General features: G+C 31.7%; 1 protein-coding gene and 1 long non-coding RNA gene across 12 annotated transcripts in view; both read left to right on the top strand.

Annotated features, from left to right (window-relative positions):
* The window catches only part of LOC121126800 (glutaminase kidney isoform, mitochondrial), a 97,380-nt gene that overhangs the window by 42,435 nt on the left and 28,490 nt on the right, over window positions 1-26,455 (top strand). For all 11 annotated transcript variants that reach the window (XM_040722141.2, XM_071892085.1, XM_071892091.1 and 8 more), the window contains one exon: window positions 22,146-22,265. In XM_040722141.2, the coding sequence (XP_040578075.1) occupies window positions 22,146-22,265 (120 nt within the window). The remainder of the gene's footprint in view (window positions 1-22,145; window positions 22,266-26,455) is intronic.
* LOC121126802 (uncharacterized) lies at window positions 5-22,036 on the top strand. The gene is made up of 5 exons (XR_005867194.2): window positions 5-14,502; window positions 14,566-14,937; window positions 14,997-15,054; window positions 15,441-17,664; window positions 17,776-22,036. It is a non-coding gene; the product is annotated as an uncharacterized lncRNA (long non-coding RNA).

Below are 26,455 nucleotides of genomic sequence, written 5' to 3'. Positions count from 1 at the left end.
AGTGAAATGAATATAAATATATAAGCGTTATATCGCTTTATAATACATTTCATCATAAATATATTTTTTAATTTACGTGTTATGTTTGATAAAAAACTTATTTTTTTTAATATTTTGATACATAAGTCTACGGACAAATATAGAAAGCTGAAGTGCCTCTGGTACTGATAAAAATGACGTCCAACGGGGAACACAAAAAAAGACTAAAAAACATTAAGTTCTATCCTTGTTGTACACCTTAGTCAAAAATAGACTAAATTCAATAATGTAGAATTAAAAGTCATGAAATTAACAATTACGATCTTTATTTTTGCTATTTAATATTTATTTCTTGATTATATACTGAATACAGAATAATTCATTTTAATTATAATCAACTCTTTTTTAATGTTATTATTTTCATGAATTTGAATGGTAACTAATGACTCTTCAATAATATTTCAAATATTAATACATATTATTAGTTACTAATCCCATGTTACTGGAGTTACAAACAACATCTGATTTGAGGACACAATTAGGTGACAAAATAAAGGTTTTTTCATTAACAGCGCCCCCATTTTTTTTTTTTTTTTAATAAAACGAAAACGGTTTGAGGTATCGACGATTTCTTTATTTGCTGTTAAAATAGATTTAAGTTAATTTATGAATAAAATTCGATGTCGTTTGAATGACCACCACGTCCACGTTTTACGAAGTCCAATTTTGACTACTTGTCCGTATAAATTGGCTGAAACTACAGCAATTTCGCGTTGAATATTTGTTCTGAGCTCTTTTAACGTCGACAGATTATTGGTGTAGACCAAGGCTTTCACGTGACTCCAAAGAAAATAGTCTAGAGGCGTTAAATTGCACTAGCGAGGCGGCCCATTGACTGGTACATTTCTGGAGATAAGACGCTCATCAAACTTACTCTTCAATAAATCGATTGTAACATTTGATGTGTGGGAAGTGGCACCGTCTTGTTGAAACCACATATCGTCCAAGTCCATATCTTCCAATTCAGACCAAAAAAAAAAAAAATCGGTTATCATGGCGCGGTAACGATTTCCATTCACAGTAACGTGGCATTTGTCATCGTCGAAGAAAAAGTACGGCCCAATGACACCACCAGTCTGCAATTCACTCAAAACACTAATTTTTTTTGGGGATGTAATGGCGCCTCATGCATCACGTGTGGGTGTTTTCCGGCCCAATAGCACATATTTTGCTTGTTAACAAAGCTATTGAGCCAAAAATGTGCCTCATCGCTGATGATGATTTGATGTTGAAAATCAGGATCATTTCCGAAGTTTCCTTCAGCCCATTTTACGAATTCCCGACGTTTGAAGTGGTGAAACGGCTTCCGTTCTTGTGTCAACTTGATCTTATACGGGTGAAGGCCAAGATCTTCTCGCCAAATTTGCCATAACGATGTCACAGAGATGCCCAACGATTGAGAACGGCGCGTAAGAGACAGATTTGGGTCACCTTGAATTGATGCAATTGCGGCAGCAATATTTTTAACATTTCGTGCATTTCTTTGTCTCACCGGCACAGGAACATTATGTAGCGTGTATGTGGACTCAAATTTTTTCACCAAATGTTGAATTGTTGATTTTGCAGGTCGATTACATTTACCATAAATTGGCGTTAACGCTCTGAAAGTTTGGATAAAAGACTCACCACTTTTGTAATAAATTTTAATAATTTGCAAGCTTTGCTCGAGTGTGTACTGCTCCATGATAAAACTACAATGATTTCTGAGCACAGTTGTCAAAGAAACAATAACACATATGACGTCGTTTTCGAAACCTATCAACGTAAAGTGCAAGCGTTCCTATTGAAAAATCCTTTAGCATAAACTATTTAATATGTACATATATGTAAAGTGAAATTATAAAAAAAATTATTCCCGTGAGATAAATGAGTAAATGGTCTTTTGAGAATATTCCAAGGTTAATAGAAATACAAGGTTGTACACTAACGCTGTTCCCACAGATGTTTGACTTCCACCACGCTTTTTAAAAGTTATGTCAAAGAATATATAGCATTGTTAATATTCATATAATTTCTAGTATTATATGGTTTAATATACCGTTGTTACTCTCTATGACGTCAAAATATGTTTGTCTTACTCAGCAGTCGGTAAGGTACATCTAATTGAAAATTCTATGAAGCCCAATTACATGATGGTTACCCTTGTATTTTTATTAACCTTGAGAATATTCCAAATTTATATGTTCTATTTCAACGGTTTCGGTTTAAGAAAAAAACAATTTGAACAGCTATCTGCCAATATCTAATGAACTTTTTATTTTCTTCTTATATTCATGAATATGAAGGAACAATTGGTTTGATGTATTCTGGTTAAGATTTATTCTATATTTTTTCAGTAAAGACTTGATCCTAAATTGCCTCCTACATTCTGTATCCTTATTATTTGTCATCATTAATGCGTGGCACCTAGAAACAATTATGTGCAAGAATGAAATAAATTATTTTTACCATGAGACTGATTTACAAGTCATTCATTGACAGTAGAAATGAGATTATGTGAGATTGAGAATATAGACTGACAAAAAAATTAAGCTGTGTCTTGGTTCTATTGCATCGAATCCGATTCTAACATTTCAAGAATTGGAATCGCTAAGACTGCTTTAGCTACTTAGGGACGTCGTCGGTTGTGGAGGGGGGCTGGAAGGGCCCCCCAAACAAAATTTAAAATATGACTTCTACCGAAAAAAGTAACCCCCCCCAAAAAAAAAAAAAAAAAAAAAAATCCTGCAGACAAACCTGGTATAGCCTTTCACATAAAACAATAAAAAGTGAGGGAGCCACATCCCAGCTCAAAAGAGCACAAATCGCTTTCATAGAAAAGGAAAAAAAATTGTCAATTACTACAATTATTCAGCTCTCTTCAATGAAAATGACTTCCAGGGATATTAACACTAATTAGTGTGAAATGATACTACCGCCCTTGCAACACATGAGAGCATGATTTATCATTTTTAATGGACAATTTGTTTACATTCAAGACCAAATGATAAGCCTCGGCCTCATGATTCGAGTTAAGGTAGAGTTCTCGAAACTTTATTCGATAAGAGTCCCCCACCCCCTGTTACTTCCACCAAATAGGTCTTCCAAGCGTTTTTCTTTGCATTATCAGCTCTTCAAATCACATTTAAAAAGCAAAAAAATCGATCAACTTTGAGTTCTTGAACTTTTTTGAATTACTATCGCAACGGAACTCCCAAATCTAATTTTTACTGTTATTTATGAGATTAACGGCATACAAACAAATCCTATTATGTATTTAGCTATGTATAGGCAAATACTATTCCGATGTCGATCTTTAATTCTACTTGGGTTAACAAGGACTTATAATTGGTCTCCATACAAATCCTCAGATTATTTTTTAAAAGTGTTTTCTCTTGAATAATAAAATATGAACTATGAGAGCATTGGATAACAAAAAATAGATATTCAGGTATCAACTACAAAAATTATATGAAAATATTTTTTTCATGTATGGTATTATTATTCCATTTTAACAAAAGTTACACATCAATTTAAAAAGGAACAACTACAAATAAATAAATCATTAGTTCATTATTATTAATAACTAAATTTAGTATTTATAAGAGAAATAAAATAAATATGTTCTAAAACTTTCACATTGCTGCCATCACGACCAAAATATGGATGGAAAAATTAATTATAGAATTCTTCTTACCAACTATAATTTTTTTTCATCATTGCGTGTACAGGCATGATAGATGTAGTGTCCCACCTTAATGATCAAATAATCTAAAAGGTATTAGAAGAAATAAAAGACAGCAGACAATTGAGGTGTACAGTAAGGTGATTTAGCAAATGAAACACCTAAATTTCGAGAAATAATTACTTTCAGATGTCATAAATTATATAATTTTCCCCAATATATGAAAAAAAAAACCTCTTTCTGAAGGTTTTAAAATTCATTTTTAATATCATATGTAATAAGCGCATTGATGACATATGTATAAGCTAAATTATTTTACTTAGATATTTAAGCTAGACTAAATTAACAGTGTTATTCTTTAACAGAAGTCAGTGTATTATTTTAATAATTTTTTAGTAAAGTGTGTATTTGAAAATATTATTATTGGTTTGGCAAACGATAGAAAATATCTAAAATTCACATTGAAACTTCGTTTCGCTCTCTTTTTTTCATTACAAACTACTCTAATTATAAGTAAGTATTAACTAATTCAACTAGGCATGAGCTTAGTTGCTTTTAATAGTAGTTTGTTTACATACACGAGGATATTGGTGCCATTTTGCGTAATTTGTTTACTTGTTTTTTTTTAATTATTAATACAACTTAGCGAGATTAATAGAAACATAAAGATTATACCATAACTAGGTCTGGGCATATAGCGAGTGGGATAAAACAATCGCAGGAGCGAGGCATTTGGTACTATCGACTTATGATATGTTTTTGGGGATAGAATATCAGTTGAATCTGGTATAGAAATGAGAATCTTCTAAATTTCAAATAACACTAGAATAGTTAATAAAGAAAGAAACTAAAATTTTCAAATTCAGGAATACTTGATTTACTTCATGAAACCCATAAAAAGAATTTCCATATTCCTATATTATAGATCTATTAACATTGAGATCTTCAAAATTTCTTCCCTTAAAATTGTTAATATGATAGTAAATATAATGAGTAAACAAAAACTAATGGATATCACTTTAGCCGTAGCATTAAATTACTAGTAAATTGAAGAGTTAAAGTATAACGTATATTTATGATATTAAGTTAAAAAAGTATGGGTAAAATAAAAAACAACTGAAATAACGATTAACTATTACTAAAACATTAATAAGAAATTTTAATAGAAGTTATCATAGAAAATCAAACAAATTAATAATGAAAAGACAAAGATGTTATCAATATTAAATATTACAAATAGATTCAACAAATTATCAGCGACAAATGTAAATTATATATACAAAATATAATGAAGCATTTTTACTCGGAAATAAATATACTAATTATTAATAGAAATAAAATCTCTCTTCATTCCATCATACTTCAAATATACTGAGAAGACTTAAAATTATATTAAATAAATTCCACATCTGCATGTTCGAAGTGTTTATCCGAAGAAACAGATGTTAGAGAAACATTTAGCACAACATTTGAAGCTAAGACCCCCTTTGGGACTATTCAGGCAGTTGGTCTTTGTTGTTCGTAAATCCAGATACAACTTAACTTACAACTGCCAAAATCATGGATTCTATTTTTGATGAGGTTAAAATATGGAAACTCATATGATATGTGATCCAAGAGATAGGACCAAAGCCAGATAGAGGAAATAGAAGAAAGATACTTTTAACTTGATATTTGATCTCAAGCGAGCGGATTCCACTCCTTCTTTGCTAAGGAGATTAAAAGATTGCAACATTGGAGAGACCATTCACAATGAGTAGGGAATTTCAATATTTCAAATATAATTATTATTTACTTTATTAGAATTTGTACGAAGCATGGTATTGTATACAAGTACTAAATATTACGAAGTATGACGTCTTTAACGTGACATTGAAATAATGAACATTATTAAGAGAATTTACTTAAGTATTATAACGTATAATAATAATTTAATTAAAAATGTATAGTTAAATTTTTAAAAATACAACTGAAAAAAAATAATTATATTAATTCTAACTTTTAATAGAAGTCATAAACAGAAAATCAGACAAATTTTAAAAGACAATTGATACTATATTAAAGTTATTATATATTTAATAAAACAAATTGATTCAACAAATTATTAGTGGCATCATACATATACTAAATCAAATGAGACATTTTTATATAGAATGAAATATACTTATTAGCAGAATAGAATATGCATTGGCAATGCAGGAAAAACTATAGAGAAACATTATCTTTAGAAGTCTAAACTGATCTTCCATTCGTTTTCCAATGAAAAATAGGTACACAAGTAATAAATAAATCCAGGATCCAGGTTATATAATTATTCATATAGATAATCATTAACAAACTCCACCTTATAAATGAAATTGTGATTGATATAAGTTATTTCTGCGTTTTATATGTAAGCGGCAAAGAAGGAAAATCCAGGAATATATATTACCTAGATAATGTATATAATACCCGATAGTCTCAGGCAAAGTATATAATAAACAACATTTTATAAATTACCTAGGTATTATATACCGGGTGTCCGGAAAGCCCTGACTGATTTCTAACTTCCAACTTCATTAAGATCTACACGGACTAAAAGTAGAGATACAGAGAAATGTTTGTAATAAAAAAACTTCGCTTGGTTATAATCTATATATTTTTAACAATTTGGCCTTTAGCTTCCATAACAGCCACAATACGGGGACGGAAGGAGGAGCAGGTGTTCTAGATGTAGGTGGGGTCCATCTTGGCCCAGACCTTGGTGGTACTGGCCTTGAGAGCTTTGGTACTGCTGTGGCGTTTTTTGCAAGCCTGCTTCTCAATGTACGCCCAGATGCTGAAATCCAAGGGGTTCAGGTCGGGGGAGGAGGGGGACAGAAGTCCTTAGGCCAGAATTCCACATTCTCCTTCAACCACTTCTGGGTGTTCTTGGCTGTATGTGCGGGTGCCCATCCTACTGGAAACACACCCTCTTGCCAGGATACTCCTTCCTGATCCATGGGGCCACCTTGGTCTTGAGCACCTTGATGTAGTCCTCCGAGGTGAGCCTGTAGCCCTCTCGGAAGAAGACTGGAGGCATGGCTTTACCATCTGAGCCAACAACTCCAAGCATCATGATGCTGGCTGGGTGCTTGGTCATGGATACATATTTCTCAGATCCCACATAACCATTAAGGTTAATGTAGCGATCATTTTTGCGGTTGAAGACTGGATCCACTGTAAAAGTTTTCTCATCTGAAAAAATGAGAATTCTGTCCCCATTGCTTTTCATGTTGTTCAAAATCTTCTTGCATCGGATGTATCTGGCCTCCATATTGGCCATGGACAACATGGGACGGGTGGTGCGGACCAAGGACTTGCCCCCAATGTCCTTGACAATGTTGGCAGCAGTAGTCTTACCCATGCTATTCTTCTTGACAATTGTTCTGATGCTCAGAAGAGAGTTTATCTTGATCTGGGCCCTGATCTTCTTCTTAGTGGCCAGGGTCACATTTTGCCTATGCATATAATACATCTAAGTTACAGACTGCAAATAACAACACAAAGTTAAACATAGTGTATAGTGTATAGATACTTGTTATGGCCCTTGCACGAAATCCACTTCTTCTGTAGAAATAACACAAACTAAACCTTTTATTTCGACGAAGACGAATGACATGAAACAAAGGATCTTGGTTTATTTATTACTTTATTTATTTTATTCCCCAGAATATTGTAGCGGGCGTCAATTTTTAACGAACGAACAAAAAGAACAGGAAATAAACTATAGTCTATAGATAAAAAGAAGGAATGTCAAAGCAAGGGGGTCAGATGAAGTTACTGGCTGATCAGCAGCAACAGTATTTGTGTTTTGTGCGCGTTAACTTTCCTGTAATCAACAATATATTTTGATTACATAATCATCGAGCTTGCATAAACTCAAACAGTTGAATTGGACAAAGGGAGATTACAGAGTGTTAAATAGTCTAAAGTAGTACTGGCCGACCTTAAAAATCCTCCACGGGAAGTATACCACTCACAAAGTCAGGGGAACGTAGACCGAGCTAATCAGGACATTGAAAATATGTTGTGCACTTGGATGCAAGAGTAAAAAAGCAATTGTTCGAGCAAGTGATTAAGATTCGTTCAGTTAATTAAGAATAGAGTCTTTCATTCTGGGATTAGGATGTCTCCATAGGAAGCTCTATTTGGCTGCAAGGCAAGAGTTCGCCTTTCGACGTCATTTCTACCAGATTACATTTTTAAAGATGTAGAGACTGAGGAAGAGCTAGAAAATAGAATAACAAGCATTCAAATAAAGGGGAGAAAAAAGAAATAGAAGATAAGCCAATGCAAGAGCTACAGTCCCAAATAGAATTCATAGATGAGAATCATGTAGATTAATTGTTTAAATAAATTCAATCTTATTCAATATCCCTAATAAGTATATCTTATATCAAAGAAATCAAGACATAAATATACATTAATAAATTAGCATATATCGGAAATCTTTCTACTTCTGGGATACAAAAAGACTAATTTCTTCTTTGCATCTAATATTTGACGCGATGTATTAAAAAACCAAGGATGCCAGCACATGTCATAAGTACGACCAAAATGTTAACACCATGTCCAAACAATATCCTCAAAACAATGCTAGTGAAGAAGTCAAAGTTGGTGGGGTTAACATTATTTTATACAATGTTAACTTCAATATTGAGAAGGCCATCAATAATAAAATAGCATAAAAAAAGAAAAGCCTCGAGATGCTGGTACAAAAAATGTAAAGAGAGTGACAAAAAAAAATACCTCTGTGCCTTTGAATGCAACGGTACGAGTTCCAATATCTAAAGTAGAATCGCGTAACCTCTTAGCTGTTGTTTTGAACGTGACAGAAAATTGGTTTTACAAGCTTGACACAACAGAAAAAATCTATAAGTCGGATCACAATTCACTGTATGCAAAAATAGTTCGGTGAGAATTGAAGATGTCCCTCACGGTGAAATCCCTTTTCGATCCGCAGCTATTTTTTAATCCACAGGAAGAGGCCAAGGATTTGCCAAATGTATTTGCAATATAAAATGCCAGAATAATTGTGCCTTTACGTAAAAAAGAAAGTAAGTCCAATTCAAAATACAATTCCAGACTTTGCTGCTGCAATAATTAATATGTATAAATAAGTTTCTCCGATTGTAACATTAATCGAAAGATATATGTTTGTAACGTCAGAGTGTCAGAATAGTTTTTTTGCAAATAATATAATGACTAGTGCATTCCAGCTTTTCCTTTTTCAATCTCAGTTTTGCTATCATTTATTTCTGAAAATAATACCTATTTTTAAAGTGTATTATTTCAAATGCCTAATTCATAATGAAGTTTTCTAATCCCATCTTTTTAACATTTAATACTTTGCCTAAATAGTTACTGGTCAATATATATAACATCTAGGTTATACATAGGATACCTCGGAAAAGTATAAAAAAAATTAATGTATTATATAGTTTGCCTGAAACCATAAGGCATAATATTTTTTAACAAGGTATTCTATAATATGGTTAATGAGACTTATTGCCGGTAACATATATGTACTTCAAGGAAACTAAAGGGCTCCTATTTAAATGAAATGTTTTTATTAGAGTAAGAGACGAAACAGGGTTGACTTAAGACCAAAAGGACTTCAGAATTTAAATGAAGGAGCAGTGGATAGAGGATGAGAACTCTTTCTGTTCCTCATTTGGGCATTCAGTGGATTATTGTGTTTTTTTTTATATGGAACTCATTTCTTCAAATAGTTGTAAACGATCAATTTGTAGAAGATTTTGAGGAATTTATGTATTTTTAAGTATAAAGGCAATGATTCACGATGTCAGAAGTCACTATCACAGACTTTGATGGGAAGGGGCATCTACACATTGTACGATCCTTCCATTAAAGAACATGAGATAAACCGAGTAAGACACACAGAGAGACAAGACCCCTTGGAGAGAACATGAAGAGAGTATCAGAAGGCGAGTAGTTAGGATATCCAAATGGAAAATATGAACTCCTAGGGAAAATGGACAGATGCACATCCAATGAATTACTTTTTTAAGGCACTTGACTAATAAAATTAATTATATTCAATATTGCACTAAGGTCAGCGGCAAACTATACCCTTTATAAGAGGGAGATGTTGCCCAAGGATTATTAATAAACAATGAATAAAAAAATAAGAAAGAGGAAAAAGAACACACAACAACCGTTTTTCTTTTATCTTAAAAAAGTAATTTATTCGACCAAACACGCCCAGAACGTGTGTACGACTGATGTTTGACTTCCAACACGCTTTTTAATAGTGACGGCAAATAATATGATTAGTTGCGTGTTTTATTAATTTTGGTCCGTCTTGCCCGACAGTCGCTTGTAGTCTGGGAATTGTGATTCCATTTAGTGAACTGAATCACTTTATATCATTTCAATAGAAAGATTTGTTCATTGAATTAGTTCTGAGATCCCCCTTCCTCCAAAAAAAATAATTTTATAATATTTTTGTCAATGATTCAAACTAATATTTAAAAAACCTGTATTGAATCAATATAGCAAAATTTTTAAAGATTAAATTGTAAAGGCAAAATTGTAATCTAATAGATATAAATTTATTTAAAAAATATTGTGGATGATTGATTACTACTTTGCGGCACTCATTCGAATCGAACTGCATTTAACCGATGTTAGTATTAAGGAATACAAGCTGGCTAACTTTTCGGACTTTAATAATTTGTGCATTCATAAATTATTTTTTCTGTCTTGCTAAAGAGACTTTCCGATGGGACAGATGTAGCTATAATGCAGTCTTTTTTCATTAATTTATCAAGTCTAGGATACATAATCTCTCGAGTTTACTACCAGATTAGAGAGTCTGAATTTCTTGATAATAAAGATTATGCTACAAAAGTACGAACTTTTACAATTGCATGTCAAGAGGCATAATAATATTCTAAACTAAAAAAATAGAGTTTAACAGAGCAAAAAACAGTGCTCCTAATGCTTCAGGTTTGATCACTATCTCTAGATGTGAGAACAATAAAACATCTATTAAAGATTATCGTGAAATCCACAAAAATGCCAATGTCCATAAAAAGACAGTCAATCAAGAACAATACTTAAAAGGAGGATCCGAAAATCCTACAGAGGAAGGGCAAGAAGAAAATTCGAACTAAGAGGATGTAAAAAATTTAAGTCCAAAAGAAACAGACGACTCCATAAACGCATAAAATACTGGAGGCAATCAATTCTGAAGCACATTATCAGGTTTAAAGAAAAGTAGCTGAACTTAGGGTTATGTTCCCTCCGAAGAAACCAGTCGTATCTTTTTTAATGTTAAATTTATATTAATAAGTTATTTATTCCGAGGAATCAAATCCAGAAAGGGAAATACAAGGTCAACTTGATTTTCCACTTCACTAACCATATCTAAAATACAAAATTAGTTCATAGTGCTCCCTCAATATTTGTCAGATCAATCCGCTATTATGGCTACGTTCTCGAGGGTAAATCAACAAACCAAAACGTTATAGAAACTAAACGTCACCCATCTGGAATCAGGAGAAACAAAAACTAAAATACGTAGAATGATAAAATATGATACCGAGAGTATAAGGACGGGCATGTACTCCTCATGTGAAGCTCTAGAAAAACTAGAAAATGGTTCCACTCATCTCTTTAAAAATATCAGAAAGAGAGAATCACATTTAGGAAATAAAATTAAGACCAATATAGAGAGCGTAGAAGGGAACTCAGCAGAGACAAACTCAGAGCTATAAAAAAAGAAAATTTAATCAGAGCCAAGGCGGAAGTAATAAAAGAAAAATATAAATGGGAAAGGTAATTATAAAAAATCTGGAAGTCTTTCAGATTCAAAAAATTGTACTTACTGAGATTAACAGATGGATCAGTAACCAATGACCCTAGACTGGTTTCTAGAACGGCTTCTGACTTCTATGAAAACTTTTACCGGTATGGGGACTGCACAAGTCAGACTTTGTGTAAATTTTGTCAAAGCTGGCGTCTTGAGAACTCTTCAAGGTGGTGGAGCTCTATTCGTGGGGAGACCAGACTTGGAAGAGAAGAGGATAAGTTTGAATCGTCGGGAATAGATGAACCTATACATCGATCTGAAATTATATAATATATCAGGACATACGATTAAACACAAAAACCACCTATAATATCGGGTCTCCCTTTCGAGTTCTATAAAATACTTGTATCAGTGCTTACCCCAAACTTTGAGGGTGCTTACAAAGAAATTTTTTATCCGGAATCGATATCTAAGTTTATGTGTACAGGGATCTTAGTCCTAGTCCATGTGAGAGGAAAAAATACATTTGAAATAAAAAACTTCAGGCTACTCAAACTTCTGAATGCATCTTACAAAATTTTGACGGGAATATTAAACAAGAGGCTAGTGAGGATCCCCCCACATATTATTCCCCAGGAACAGAAACGTTTCATGACGAGTTTCATTATTTATATTTTATCAAATTTTTTTCCAATGGTTGAGCTCTATCAACCTGCGCACATCATTGTATAAATAAAAAATGGTAGTAGTTTAAAATATTCTTACCGTTTTATGACTTATATAATGGGTTTTGCTATATATATCTTCATATGTAAAAGACGACTCCTTTGCATCTTGACATCTTTATCAGTGTCGTTGATCTCAATATTGAGCAACCCTTGATTCACTAACTATTTGTAAAATTCATAAGGATCTCTTTAAATGTAATACTACATTATCAGAGATTAGAAGATGGCCAAATGTCAGTATAACAATAAAAAAATCGTCACAAAATGAACGAAGGATTTATCAATAACAACGGATACCTAAACTCCAAAAACAAAAATTTATTCATTGTTTATTTAACCACGAATTCTAGTCGAGTTTCGAGTTTTTCATATGGAGTCCAAGTCAACTATGAAATTTTTTTAAGTCTAAATTGAGTCTTCCTGGAGTTAGAAGTCCCAATTTAATATAAATTAACTACAACCCGTCTCCGAGTCTCCAATTCTGATTCATGAGTTATAATTATCCTTAATTGAATAAAAAATAAACTGAATAATATTTTCTTCACTTTACTTCTATGACTTGAATGTAACTAAAGAAAACTGTACGTCCTTTCTGGATCCATTGAAGTCCTGAAGTAAAAGATGTCTTTGTTTTGTTAGGAGGCGGAGATAAAAAATGACAAGATGATGATGACTTGTTGGACTTAAGCTTCTACTAACCCCATAGTGTTAAAAATTACAAAAAAATATATATATATATATAAACATACATTTAATAAATACATACATTAACATTCACCCCCAAATGTTAAAGTTGAGATTTTGGAGCGGCACATCAATTACTAAATTATTCACGATATATTTTTCTAGAGTAAAATTTAAACTAGCAGTTTTGTAAGGATATTTATTTAATTAAATCATCTGAAAAAAGTGCTTGGTAAAACTTTTATTTAATATGTGAGCCCTCAGCTCCAATAAATTCCTCAATACGAGGCCAACATCTCTTACAGCCCTTGACTATGTAGTCAACTCGAGCTTGGTCCATTTCTTCTTGATGTAAGCCTTTAGAGACTTCTGAGATATTTCTAAATGAAGCTGACCTGAGCTCCTTGGATATGGCCATGAGAACATGCCACGTAAGAGAAGCTTCAAAATTTAATTCCTTTGTTGCTACATTTTACTCGTTCTCATTTGTTTTGCTTTTAATTGAGTCAAAACTTTACATAAGGAAACTTGAGTAACATAGCCTACCTTTCACCGAATTAGAAGACAATCGAAGAATAAATTTTCAGTTTATTAAAATTTAAATTCAGTTTACCACTAGTTAAGATCAACCCTGTAGTTATACCTATACTCGTATATGTGGTTACCAAACGGTAGGATTAGGTACTCATATTGGCGAGTTTCCACCTATATCGGCCAAGTTTGGAATGGACAGTTTATTCCTATAAATTTTATAATATACTAGCATAGGCACGCGAATATGTTATTTTTATAGTTTAATCAATTCAATAAACTTTGTCTCCCATTTGGAGGATAAAAAAAGCCCAAAATCAAATAACGACAGAGACAAAAGTTGTTCAAAATCTTCGTAGCTTTTTTTTATGTTGTTATATTGATGACTTTTTCAATATATTTTTTTTTCCCCTCTAACGACCTCCCTGGGGCTCTCAAGAACTACAAAGGGGGATTTCTTAGATGTATAATTACCCCCTCATTTTTTTTAGTATTATTTATTCTCAACCAGAACAGGCGAACATAATTATTATCAATAAATGAGTCCATATAAATAATAAAATACTCATAAACTCACAGAAATTAAATTATAATAAAAGGGATTTTTACAAATCCATTCATATATTGAGCTTATAAACGTGAATAAATATTAGGAAAATTTGAAGTTATTAAAATGGTAGTTTCATTCACTTTTTTCTTCTTCTTTTCGCTTCCCTTTTTCTAGCTACTCTCCCCCTCCCAAATATACAGATCAATTATAATAATAATAAAAAAAAAAGAAAAAAAAAAGGAAGACACATAAAAGTAATAAAAGCACGTATTTCCTCCTTAATACATTCTGGTATTACTGAACTGTTTAACTGGACTCCGCAAGCATTTATTTATGTCAACATTAAAAAGAAAATATGTAATAAGTGTCTCGATCTTCATATCTTCGTCAGCTTCTAGAGATATAAAAAAAGCAAGTCCCTCTCCTTCAGTGCTACTCGGTACCCTTCCTCAACCCTTTCTTTGAACATGCCCCGTAGCTCCGATAATTCCCAGCAACCTATAAAGAGGCGAGAGAACGTTTCCACTTAGTCTTTACAGAAATTTAGAATTATATTTTCTTTCTTCTTAAGGTAGTGTTTGGAATTCGTATAGTTAGAGCCCGTCACCAATTGGTATCGAAAAAGCTTCTGATGCAAGTTTGTGAAGATGTTATTTAAAATTATTCTTGCGTTATTGAGAGCGGAGTCGTCAAGAGCACCGCTTATATGAAGTAGTCATTTCTTCAACAAATCTCTAGGGTTGTTATGCCTTATACTCCTTGCTATTACCATTTTAACAGATTTGTAGGGAACGTGTTCAATGGCCTAGAGACAAGGAATGTGTGGCTTGCAACACATTGCTTATGTGTGAAGTTCTGCCAAAGCTTCAAGAAGTGACCTCTTACCAGAAAATTGTACGAGGCGAGAGTTGGTTTTTGGTGTTGTCTAAGTCGTCCGATAGAGGTAATTTCGTCAGACTTGAGTTGATTGTCTTGATTTAATTATCTATTGTTGTAATTTAGGGGCTCGTTTGGAAAAAGTTAAGGGATAACTACTGGGAGAGTCGAGTTCCAAGAGTAGGTAATTATCTACCCGAAATTCTTAACTGATTTTTTTAACTTTGCATAACTCTTGTAGACCTATATGGAGTCGTTTTTTAAGATAGTAGCCCAACTACTCGTAAAACTATTTTTTTAATTCGAAGTGCCCAGAAGTCCTCACCAAGAATCAACCTATTGATCTTAGATTGATGAAATTATTTCCACCTTCATTCTAAAATCCTGTTCATTTTTTTTTTTTTTTTTTTTTGCAAATATCATTTCTGAAAGGAGTGTAGCTCGTTAGATGAATTAAATTTGGGATAATTATGGAGTTCCAGACCTTTATTTTATCCAAAAGATTTAGACAAATTGATAAATATAAGTTTTTCAGTTTTGACCAAATTAATGATTCATTTATTTATATAGCTCCCTCAGGCTGGGATGTTTCAATGTTGATACCCAGGAGCAAAGGCGAAATGGAGAACTTGAGATGTAGAAATTTTACCTTGAGTTAACTTTTTGGACATGAGGATTACTACTTTTTCGAAATTAACTTTTAATTTAGTTTTATAAGAGAAATAAAATAAATATGTTCTAAAACTTTCACATTGTTGCCATCACGACCAAAATATGGATGGAAAAATTAATTATAGAATTCTTCTTACCAACTATAATTTTTTTCATCATTGCGTGTACAGGCATGATAGATGTAGTGTCCCACCTTAATGATCAAATAATCTAAAAGGTATTAGAAGAAATAAAAGACAGCAGACAATTGAGGTGTACAGTAAGGTGATTTAGCAAATGAAACACCTAAATTTCGAGAAATAATTACTTTCAGATGTCATAAATTATATAATTTTCCCCAATATATGAAAAAAAAAACCTTTCTGAAGGTTTTAAAATTCATTTTTAATATCATGTGATAAGCGCATTGATGACATGTATAAGCTAAATTATTTTACTTAGATATTTAAGCTAGACTAAATTAACAGTGTTATTCTTTAACAGAAGTCAGTGTATTATTTTGATAATTTTTTAGTAAAGTGTGTATTTGAAAATATTATTATTGGTTTGGCAAACGATAGAAAATATCTAAAATTATAGTAATATTAACAATTTGTGAATTTGGAAGAAAAGTCTTCCTTGTTTTGCTAAGCCATAACGGGAGTCTAATATTGCAAGTTTTGATTAACTTTCAAATATTGGTCGGATGCCAACAAATTGTCAAATTATTGGAAAATTTATTTTTCTATTCAGAAGTGAAAATCAACAACAAGATCGGATCCAAATTATAATTACAGATTTAGAATTACTTTGGAATGAAATTATAGGTTTCTCTCAGACCTTTAGGGCTCTTATTCGGAAAAAAACTCAATTGTTTGCTCTCAGTCATAAAAACTATAAGAGGCCATGTGAAAAATTCAACATTTCACTATTTCAGATATTCGATGAACGTGAATAGAGAATGAAAATGCTTGGAATTATCAGCACTCTATCATAAGCAAATCAAAAGTGGATACAAGGTTGGTTATTCTGCATTCAAAGAAGCACCTTTAAAGTAAATGTACCCTAGAATACGACCCAGACCAACAATTCAAAATCAACTTTGTCTTTATCTCCATAGTACAAGCAAAAGTAAAGAAGTGCAGAAACCACAGGAGATTATAAAGGTTCAATCTACCTTCAGAATTCCGAGGTCAAGAAGTGTTTGGAAGAAACAGGAACCATGAGGTTTATAATTGATAGCTGTATAGTTCATAATCACATGCAGTAAAGTCAACGGGGGAGTCTTCCTCCTGTATATCTTGGAAGTCAGGATCATATCAAATATCTAACTGGGTTCACTCTGTTCTATTTTCAAATACAATAAAATGTACGGGAGATTAATCGTTTCCAAATTCTGTTATGTCATGTACATATCCCTCAAAATTCAACAGGATTATCTCTGTAGAACTATCAAGTTCACCATCAAATGTAAAGAACTTATTGATCAGCTAATCCTAGGAGCTTAAATACCCTCTCTCTTTCTCTATTTTTCATTATATCAACTACAATCAGTTGTGAAAAGGGAGGTGGGAGAAAAGAAAATATACAAGGACATTGGCAGTTAATTTTTCGTTTCTGTTCCTTTAAAGAAATACGGAAATAACAAACTATCCTTTCGCATGATTTATTTCATCACAATTATGACTTACTTCCATTTTAGACATAAAATGATTATTTTCCTAAATTCTAAGGCTGGCAACTTGGTTGTAACTACAATACGCTTAATATCCTCCAACTTCATCTTGATAATTTTGCCATTTTCTGGTACTTGTGTTAATGGTTTTTTTCTTTAGTAGAAATTAGAGATTAACTGGCGGATTAGGTTAATTAGGAAGTGCAAATACCCTCATAATCGATTGAGGTCCTCCCAGAGGCAAACTTCCCTCGTGGCCTTAGGTAAATTGTGACAGAGATGTTGCCCTGTCAATGTAATTTCCTAATTTACTGCAATTTTACCTTTGTTTATTTATTTTCATAGACACGTATCTTTTAATAATTTACTACAAATGTTCTACTTGATTTTTGTATGATTAGATTAGATTCTTATAAAAGACCAAGCACCACAATGATGGCCCGGACGTGTTATATAGAAACAGAGGAGGTAAGTTTATTCTATAAAAAGTCATAATGGATACAATGTCTTATAAGAATTATTTATTAAAATTATTTTAACTTACTATAATTAATAGTGTCCCTTTTGTCCATGATCCAGGGTTAAAAAACTATAAAATTAGAAGATCCTGCTTTTTTGAAATTGCTACCTGAAAAGAATTGTTATTTACAAAAGCTATAATAATTATTATTTTATTTTTGGAGATCGAACAATAAGTATATATGGGATGTACCATAATTTAATATAACAAGTCTGACAATGGGATCAGCACCACATATATAACAAGCATAATGAATATTATATTAATTGCCCACCATATTTTTTTGGGATAAAGTAGTAATGAAGAAACCTCAAAATAAAAATAGTACCGTCTTGGATTGTCACTATTATTAGCCATAAGCGATTTTTATCACCTATATGTTATTAAGAACAGTAATAAAAGCTTATAACACTATAACTGACTTTTTAATCTAATTGTTTTGTTTAAGTTTCTCCCTTATTGTTCAAATAGATTTCCTCCATTTAGGTATAATTAGCCTTTCTACTACTAGAATTAATTCATCCGAGCAGAGAAATATCATTAAGTCTTTTTTCATGTTATGTGTAAAGACGTAATTATAAACTTTCTCCGGGTATGTTTAGCATAATAATAAAATATTTAGTTGCAATGTACATTACTCCCTCACGCAGATCATTAGCGCTGCCGCTAATTACGAAAATAAAAGCACTTGGACAAATTATTCTCTTGACCTCAATGTGCATAGGTTCGCGTCTCGATTATTCCTACAGAAACAAATATCCTTATGTATAGTTATAGTTGATAATATTGTAGAGAAAAACGCGTGCGAGGAGACAGGGAAGAGAAAGACATATGGTATTATTGTTTAAAATACTGATGTGATTATCACATCAGTATTTATCAGTTGCCTGCTTTATTATGATTTTTGAGGGTGTAACGAAAGTATTTATTAGCAAAATGTTTAATAAAGATATACTACGTATAATTGACACAGACGATTTTTATCCGTTACAGTAGATTTGGAAACGTCACACTCCATAAAATAGTAATTTATTGTGAACCATATTCTCAGGTAAATAAAACTAATAAAACGACAAAATAAGAGTATTTCGAAATATATTTGAAGTTCCAAATTTAAAATAGAAGGATTAAATTAAATACAATCTACATACTAAAAAATAAACCATCATACATTTAAGTTAAATATACAAAATTAAACAATTAGAATCATATAACTAATAATAACAATAAATTATAAATACAGAATATTGAAATAATAGATTGATCCAAATATTATCTTCTTGTTCTAACATCGGAATTCAGTTCAATATGTTATAACTTGAGGTTGCAAAATACAAGCCAGACGTGGAGTTTAATCAAAAAGACCATCACCTTTTTTTCCTTATGTGCAAGTTGCATATACAATTGTGCATAGGATAGATATATTTCTACCGATGAGATTTTAATAATTATTAATAATAAAGTAAATCATAAAATAATGTTAGATTTCAATCCATATCTTCTTCCAATCTTAGTAAGAACAGCTTTTAGAATCCCACTTTCATTTATTTCATATTTATCTTTAAAAAAAAAAGTTAATCCATGCAGTCAAATTTAACTGATCAGACAATTCAGGCAACCATTCTTGACTTATTGTAGTTTTTTAACATGACATCGTAAAGATTTAGAGCAAAAGCTAATTATGTAGTAATGTCCGGCGATATTATCCTTATTAAGAGCATCAAAAAAGATTTTTTTCTCCACTATTTATGCTTATATAACAACATATATACACAATTGGTAATTATAATGCTACACCCAATGCAACTACCCCCGTTGTTTTTGCCTTTTATGAGTTTTCTGAACACCATTTCTTGGAGCCTATCAACCATAGCTAAGCCGTAAGTGATAAAAAAGTAATATTTATTGACTATGTAATATTGGAAAACCTAATGATCATACCCAAGTCTTTAAGTGAAGAAATTAGTCTCAGACAAACTAGTTGCGAACCATCCAAAGCTACTACCCCCGTTGTTGTGACCATTTAAGCAGTTGTTTTTACTATTTAATGAGTTGTGTATCATAATTCTTGATATGTTTAGCTAAAATAGAATCATATTTTAGGGTTAGATTTAAAAAAAGATTGAATACTTACTGTTAGATAGTACAAAATTCAGAGTTTCATTTCGAAATTAGTAAATATTTTATACTTTTTACTGATAACTTGATCGTCATTTGGTGTGGGCGACTCAAAACATTTTTATATGTATTTCTATAAATGACATCAGTACCAACATCCTCCATTAATTTAATGATGGCTCCTCGGCAAGGGATAGGTTTACCCGTGTGTTTCTCCATAAATTTTTTGAACATAGATGATTAGCAATTGATAAGGTTATATTACATGCAATAAGCATCTTTGTGAGATCAGAGTTAAAGTCTGACTTGATTTATTCATCATTAACTTGATTTTTTAGAAGAATATCCATTCTCTTGATATGAGATGAGAATAATGAGTGGCGTGTAATTCTAGATAGGAGACCAAAGGCACATTTATTTCGTCAAATCCGACAAACCATCTGTTTCTCATCTGGTAAGTAATTCCCAAATTCCTGGGCCTCCATTTTCAGAAATCCAGACAGAAGGCGACGTTATTTTAGGCATTTTATTCAGTTCTCTATCGACTATCACCATCTAATATTATATTAATATTGAATAATAAAGGCGGGAATGATGACGTTCTTGATTGATAGAAGAAGATGTATATTATTTAATCAATGATGCCATAAGTAATTCTTCTTTTCTCCTCGCACGCTTTTGTATTCTTACCAAAATTATCACCCTTATGTATAGTATATTGAGTTGAAAGACACTCCCTAGATCCTATGGAGTAAAGGAACCTAATATTCAAGGTTAATAGAAATGCAAGGTTATACCATACTGCATGTACTACACATGTTTTACTTCCAGCACGCTTTTTATTATTGACGTCAAAGTGTATGATTTGTCTTTCTTACCAATAAATACTTGTTAAGATACATGCAATTGAAAATTCTATAAATAGTGACGTCATATACTATGATTGGTTGGGTGTTTGGTCAAAATCTGCCTGTCTTGACCAGCAGTCGGTCGAAACATCAAATTGAAAATTCTACCAAGCCTAATTAACCTTGCCGAATACTATAATGTTTACTTACATTAATCATTGCAACTTCATATGATCAATTTAAGAAACATTCAGAAAAAAATAATGCAAAAAAAAGTCATAATTATTTAAGATACTTTTTTTATTATTTATGACATCAGTTCGTTTCTTTTATTTGTCTTCCATAAAATCAGCGCATATTCTTTACAACTCATAGCATAACAAGAGGTACTTAAGAGCTTTCTTTATTAACATATTTCCGTTTTCTTATTGATTATAAGTTGAGCAATGATATGACATAAACAGCAAATAAGGACAAGTAAATAATAATATTCTTGCCAACTGATATTGTACATGCACCAGAATTTAGTGTTTATTTACGACTATAATTATATACAAAGACCCTTCCCTAGGAGTAACTGGGGTTCGAACTCACACCCACTGATTTACGAAGAATAACTTTTCCCAAGCGTGTTGTTTATATGCTATGGTTTTTATTCTTTGTTTAAAAGCCGATTCAACCAAAGCCAACAAGACCAAAGAACTCATTAAACTTTTTCTTAATCTTGTGTTGAATAGAAGAACATAGCTCGTGAGTGTAAACTGTATAAAATCTAAAAGGATGATGTAATGCTCTAAGAACTTATGGGAGGTGTAAGAGATCCAAGACTATCCAGATCCTGCCTTGGAAAATTTGGTAAAAATTACAGAATAATGGGAAATAGCCAGTGTTGGCTTTATTGGTACATTTTGATTGGATAGTTAGTTATCAATAATAAATTAATTATCGGTATAATGTAGAAAATATTTTGTATGTTTATTCGACAAATTTATAAGCGACAAAAGTTGAGCTCATTTTTTTTAAACAAAAAAGTGGCCTTTTTATTAAATTTTGCAAAGCAAAAATGGTTCTTTTTGTAAACATAGATAAATATATTTTTGTTTCCATAACAGCAAAATAAATCAGTTGAAAACTTGTTATAAATTTTTTGAAATTAAAAACAACGTGCATTTATTTCTTTTTCCACAAAATCAGCATTTAGAACCACCAGCATTTGGATTCCGTTTTGAATTCTATAATAAATGTATCCTTAACTAGTAAATAAAAGGATAGAAAAATTAAATGACGTAATTATTATAGTCAATTATAATACTCCACTATTATTTGGGTTTCTTTTTTATCCAGTTTATAAAAACGATATTCACTAATAGAGCTTTAGATAACGACAGAGTAATTTTATATATTATATATATATATATATGTAAACATAATACAAAATAAATATAACTGATTTCTTTTTCTAGGTAGCTTCGTATATTCCACAATTGGCAAGATATGATGCTAACTATTGGGGGATTTCTATCTGTACAGTTGATGGACAAAGACTTTCTGTAGGTGATACGAATATACCATTTACATTGCAGGTATAAGTAGAAATATATTTATAACTTATGATAAATTAGAGAAATATTAATTTTTATAGGTATATTTATGTAATCTTGGTGCAAAATGGGGAACCAAAATTCATAAATTTAAAGTATTAATTGAACAGTTCGTGTTTTTAAAATTCTATTATTTTTATTATTAAGTATAATGACTTCATCATCTTATACATCCGTTGCAAAATTCAATATTGTCAAATTTGGATTAGAACAAAATTAGGATAACATCAACTTTTCTCAGGAATTGTTTTTCTACTTTATAAACGATTTCACATAAGAACAACATTATTTATAATTTCTCTAGATAAGAGCAACTTTGAAATTTATTACGCATTACTTTAATTATTATTTTTTTTAAATATTGTTGGTAAAAAGAAAACTATTTAATAAAAAAAAGTATCTTTAAAATTTAATTATGAACTATGCAATTACTACAACATAAAACTGATTATGCGAGTATATTATTGAAAATGGAGATTTTTAACAACTAAAAGTTTAATATTACTTTAAGATAATGAGAACATTTTTGAAAAAAAAAAGAAAAGAAAAGTATTTAATTTAAAATTTTAAAATTATTTTTTAGTTAAAGTACAACTGTGTGAATCAAAATTTATTCACATGGAGTTATATTAAATTTAAATGATTTAAACTATAAATCAAATATGAAAGATTACACAGCAATCACGGCTTCCAGCTTGAACCATAGCTTATGATATCTCTTTTCAATGAATTTATCATCCATAATGGCGAATTTGAGGTTTTCTTGGATATGAAGTTGACTTCTGAAACATTCCTTTCAAATTCCCAAGACCGCATAATCAATGGAGTATTGACCTGGGCTGTGTAGGAACAAAAATTTAATATTAAAAGTGTGGAGAAATGCAACAGCCGGCTGCCAAGGCTGTGGGATCATTAATCTTGTGTATGCATTCTTTGGTCCATTCCTCTCTATTAAAATATTGTTGTCAACAATTTTCTAAAGCTAACCCTCTGATATCCAAGATGAGAAAAATAGTTTTACATTCTGGTGTGAAGGAAAATACATATCATAGTGTTGTTGTTGTTTTTTTTTAGATAGAAGGAGCTTTTGACAATCTTCCATTTAAAGCTATAGAAGAAGCTTTTTAAGTCTAGCATTGATTATTGTGCAAAATAAATGGTAAAGGAACCATTTCGAAAATAGAACCGTTGAATGTTCTCAACAAGGATGTAAAGTATATTTTACTTCAACAAAAGTATGCCCGCTTGGTGTAATTTTATCCCCATTCGTTTGGAACTGTTCTATTCAGTAAAAAAATTTACCTACGCTCCTGGCAAATATTGACATTTGGATTTGCGGATGATATAGTCTTGATAATAACTGGAATAGATCTGTCAACAATTAGTTCTATGAGGAAGAAAGGGGTGAATGAAATGAGCAGGTCTGTGGATAAGGTTGGTCTTAAGTTTGGTAAAAATAAAAACAAAGCAATGTTATATACTTGGTATCATAAAGGGAATGGAACAATTTTAACTTCATCAAGCCTGACGAGACGAAATAATTCCGCCAGCGAAGACAAATTTTATAGAAAAATCATGCCAAAGATGAGATTAAAAGTAATTTTTTCAAAGATCATGACGAAGACTTGACAAAGAGAACACTGACGAAGGTGAAGTTTCTGACAAATACAAAATTCTAACGAAGACGAAACTGCGATGAAAACGAGACAAGGACGAAATAAAAGATAAGTATGACAAAACAATAACGATGTCTGACTAAGATAATATTATGACACTGACGAAATATTATAAAACTTAAAACTTACGATTACGAAGACAGAAAATATCAATACTATTACTGATTCTGATGGTTCGTGCAACATGGCCTCATGGTTTTACAACAAACTCATACCATAAATTTTTTCTTAAAGGGTATGAAATTTAGTATTGGTGGTTGTATGGATGTATTTCAACAGCCCTCAAGTTGTGCAATATGTCAGTATGGCCCAAAGTAGGTTCATAACTCACCACCAAATCCTTATAATTGGCAAAGGAACCCCTTGTTTGAGACTCTATTTACTTTTTCTGCCCACAAGTTTGGTAATATACCGACACGGGTCGCATTGGGCTCATAACCAAACGCCAATCCACTGTTTTTTGATGTTACATCTAGAGAATAAGTAGAAATTTATACTTAGATGATCCATTTGACTTCCTACTGGGTTTGAAAAGGCGGTCAGCATCCAGAATGAGGGTTCAAGCTTAAAAACATTGAAGAGACATAACTATAAATTGCAAAATACCATTTGTTGAACTTACAGAGCAAAGTACAAAAATCTGTTAAATTTTAGTCCCTTGTGATTCATTCCTAAATCTGTGAGAAAAAATATTGATTTTTTTAAAATAGACATCCTTATTCTTATGCACCAGTGTTCCTTTTACTATGTATACCCTCATAATATCCCAAAATACACGTAAACCCTCAGGCTTTCAACTGCCTTGATTCCTAGTACTTCAGCTATACCTACAAACTGGGAGCCAGATTGTATTTTGGGATATTAGGAGGGTTTCTTGATGCTCAGGGAAGGGCCAACGGAATTATCGAACTTGCCTCGGACCAGCAGCTCATCTGCAGAACAAGTGGGCTTGGGTGTATTATAAAATAAAATAATAGAAGGGTGCCAAAAACGATTGAGTTTAATTTTTTTTTTTACCTAGGATTTTACCTATACTACTTGATAGCTGGGTTGTATTTTGGGTTATTATGAGTGTTTCTTGTTGCTCAGGAAAGCAGCAGCTCTCCAATTTCACTTGACTTGTGCCTCGCACTTCCCTGCTCAGCCCATGGACTGGGATTTATTGGAAGGGTTCCTGGTAGAATCACGGCGGCAGTAGAGTATGAACTGTATTTTAGCACCGTACTTCAACAGTACAGCCTGAGGGTTTACGTGTATTTTGGGATATTATGAGGGTATACATAGGAAAAGGAACACTGGTGCATAAGAATGAGAATATCTACTTTACAAAAATCAATATTTTTTCTCACAGATTCATGAATGAATCACAAGGGACTAAAATTTAACAGATTTTTTTTATTTTGCTTTGTAATTTCAACAAATGGTATTTTGCAATTTATAGTTATGGCTCTTAAAAAAAAAAGTTGTTTCCAATGCAGAAGAAACTCTGACTAAGACGAAACTTTGTCGAAGACAAGACAAATACGAAATAAAAGACAACTATGACGAAACAATGACAATTTCTGACAAAGAAAATATTATGATGCAGGCGAAACTATGAAGAAAACGATATCTGACAAAATGACGTCGAAGATTAATGACTGACAAAGACTATTTGCTGAGGAAGATAAGTACATTTAGACTACCCTATAAAAAAGGCTAAAAGGGCTTTATTCTCTACACGTAAAAAAGGATGGTTCTTTCTCAATATTTAATCCATTCCTTATTCCATTCTTATATTACCCTAGAAGGGAGCTTTGATTCTAATATTGATACGATGATAGCGTTGAGTGAGTTCTCAATCTCCTTTAAGGTGCACTTTAATCTTCAGGATAAGCTTGAATGACCCTTTAATGCAATTCAGCCTTGTAAGACCATGATGTTCACAAATCTTTTTCAGATAAAGCAATTTCAATAAATTTAAATTTTCTATTGTTGACATCACTTTAATGGTGTCATAGTGAAGACAAAATAAGAAATATCACGACACTTTGAAACAAACAATCGTCAAGTTGACATTATCTAATACACATTGATGATCAACGGTGAATAAAAATTCATATTTCTTAGACTACAATTATCTTAATGGAAAAGAGAAATGTACTCCGTCTTTGGAAAATCCTCTCATTTGATCTGTCATCCCCATGAAAGATAACATAACTGAAATGTTGGTTGGGATGGAAGTCTTATAATGTTTTTGTATTCTGTGAATCAACTGATACTTTATATCTATTTTTAATATAAATATTATATTCAATTTTGGTTTTGGTTTGATGGTTCATACCAAATGTTTTTAATGTATTCGTTCGATCCAATTCATTCGTTACTATGACCTTTATAACGATTTTTTTTTTACTCAGTGAAATTGTAGTTCTTAAATTTTAGATCTTCCAATATTATTCATTAAAAATTCTCCACAAATATCACCTTCAGTCCTGAAGAATCTTTTAATCCAGT

The sequence above is a fragment of the Lepeophtheirus salmonis genome, chromosome 12 (genome assembly GCF_016086655.4).
Source record: "Lepeophtheirus salmonis chromosome 12, UVic_Lsal_1.4, whole genome shotgun sequence".
In the NCBI taxonomy this organism is placed as follows: Eukaryota; Metazoa; Arthropoda; class Copepoda; order Siphonostomatoida; family Caligidae; genus Lepeophtheirus; species Lepeophtheirus salmonis.
This window is presented reverse-complemented; position numbering and strand designations above follow the sequence as displayed.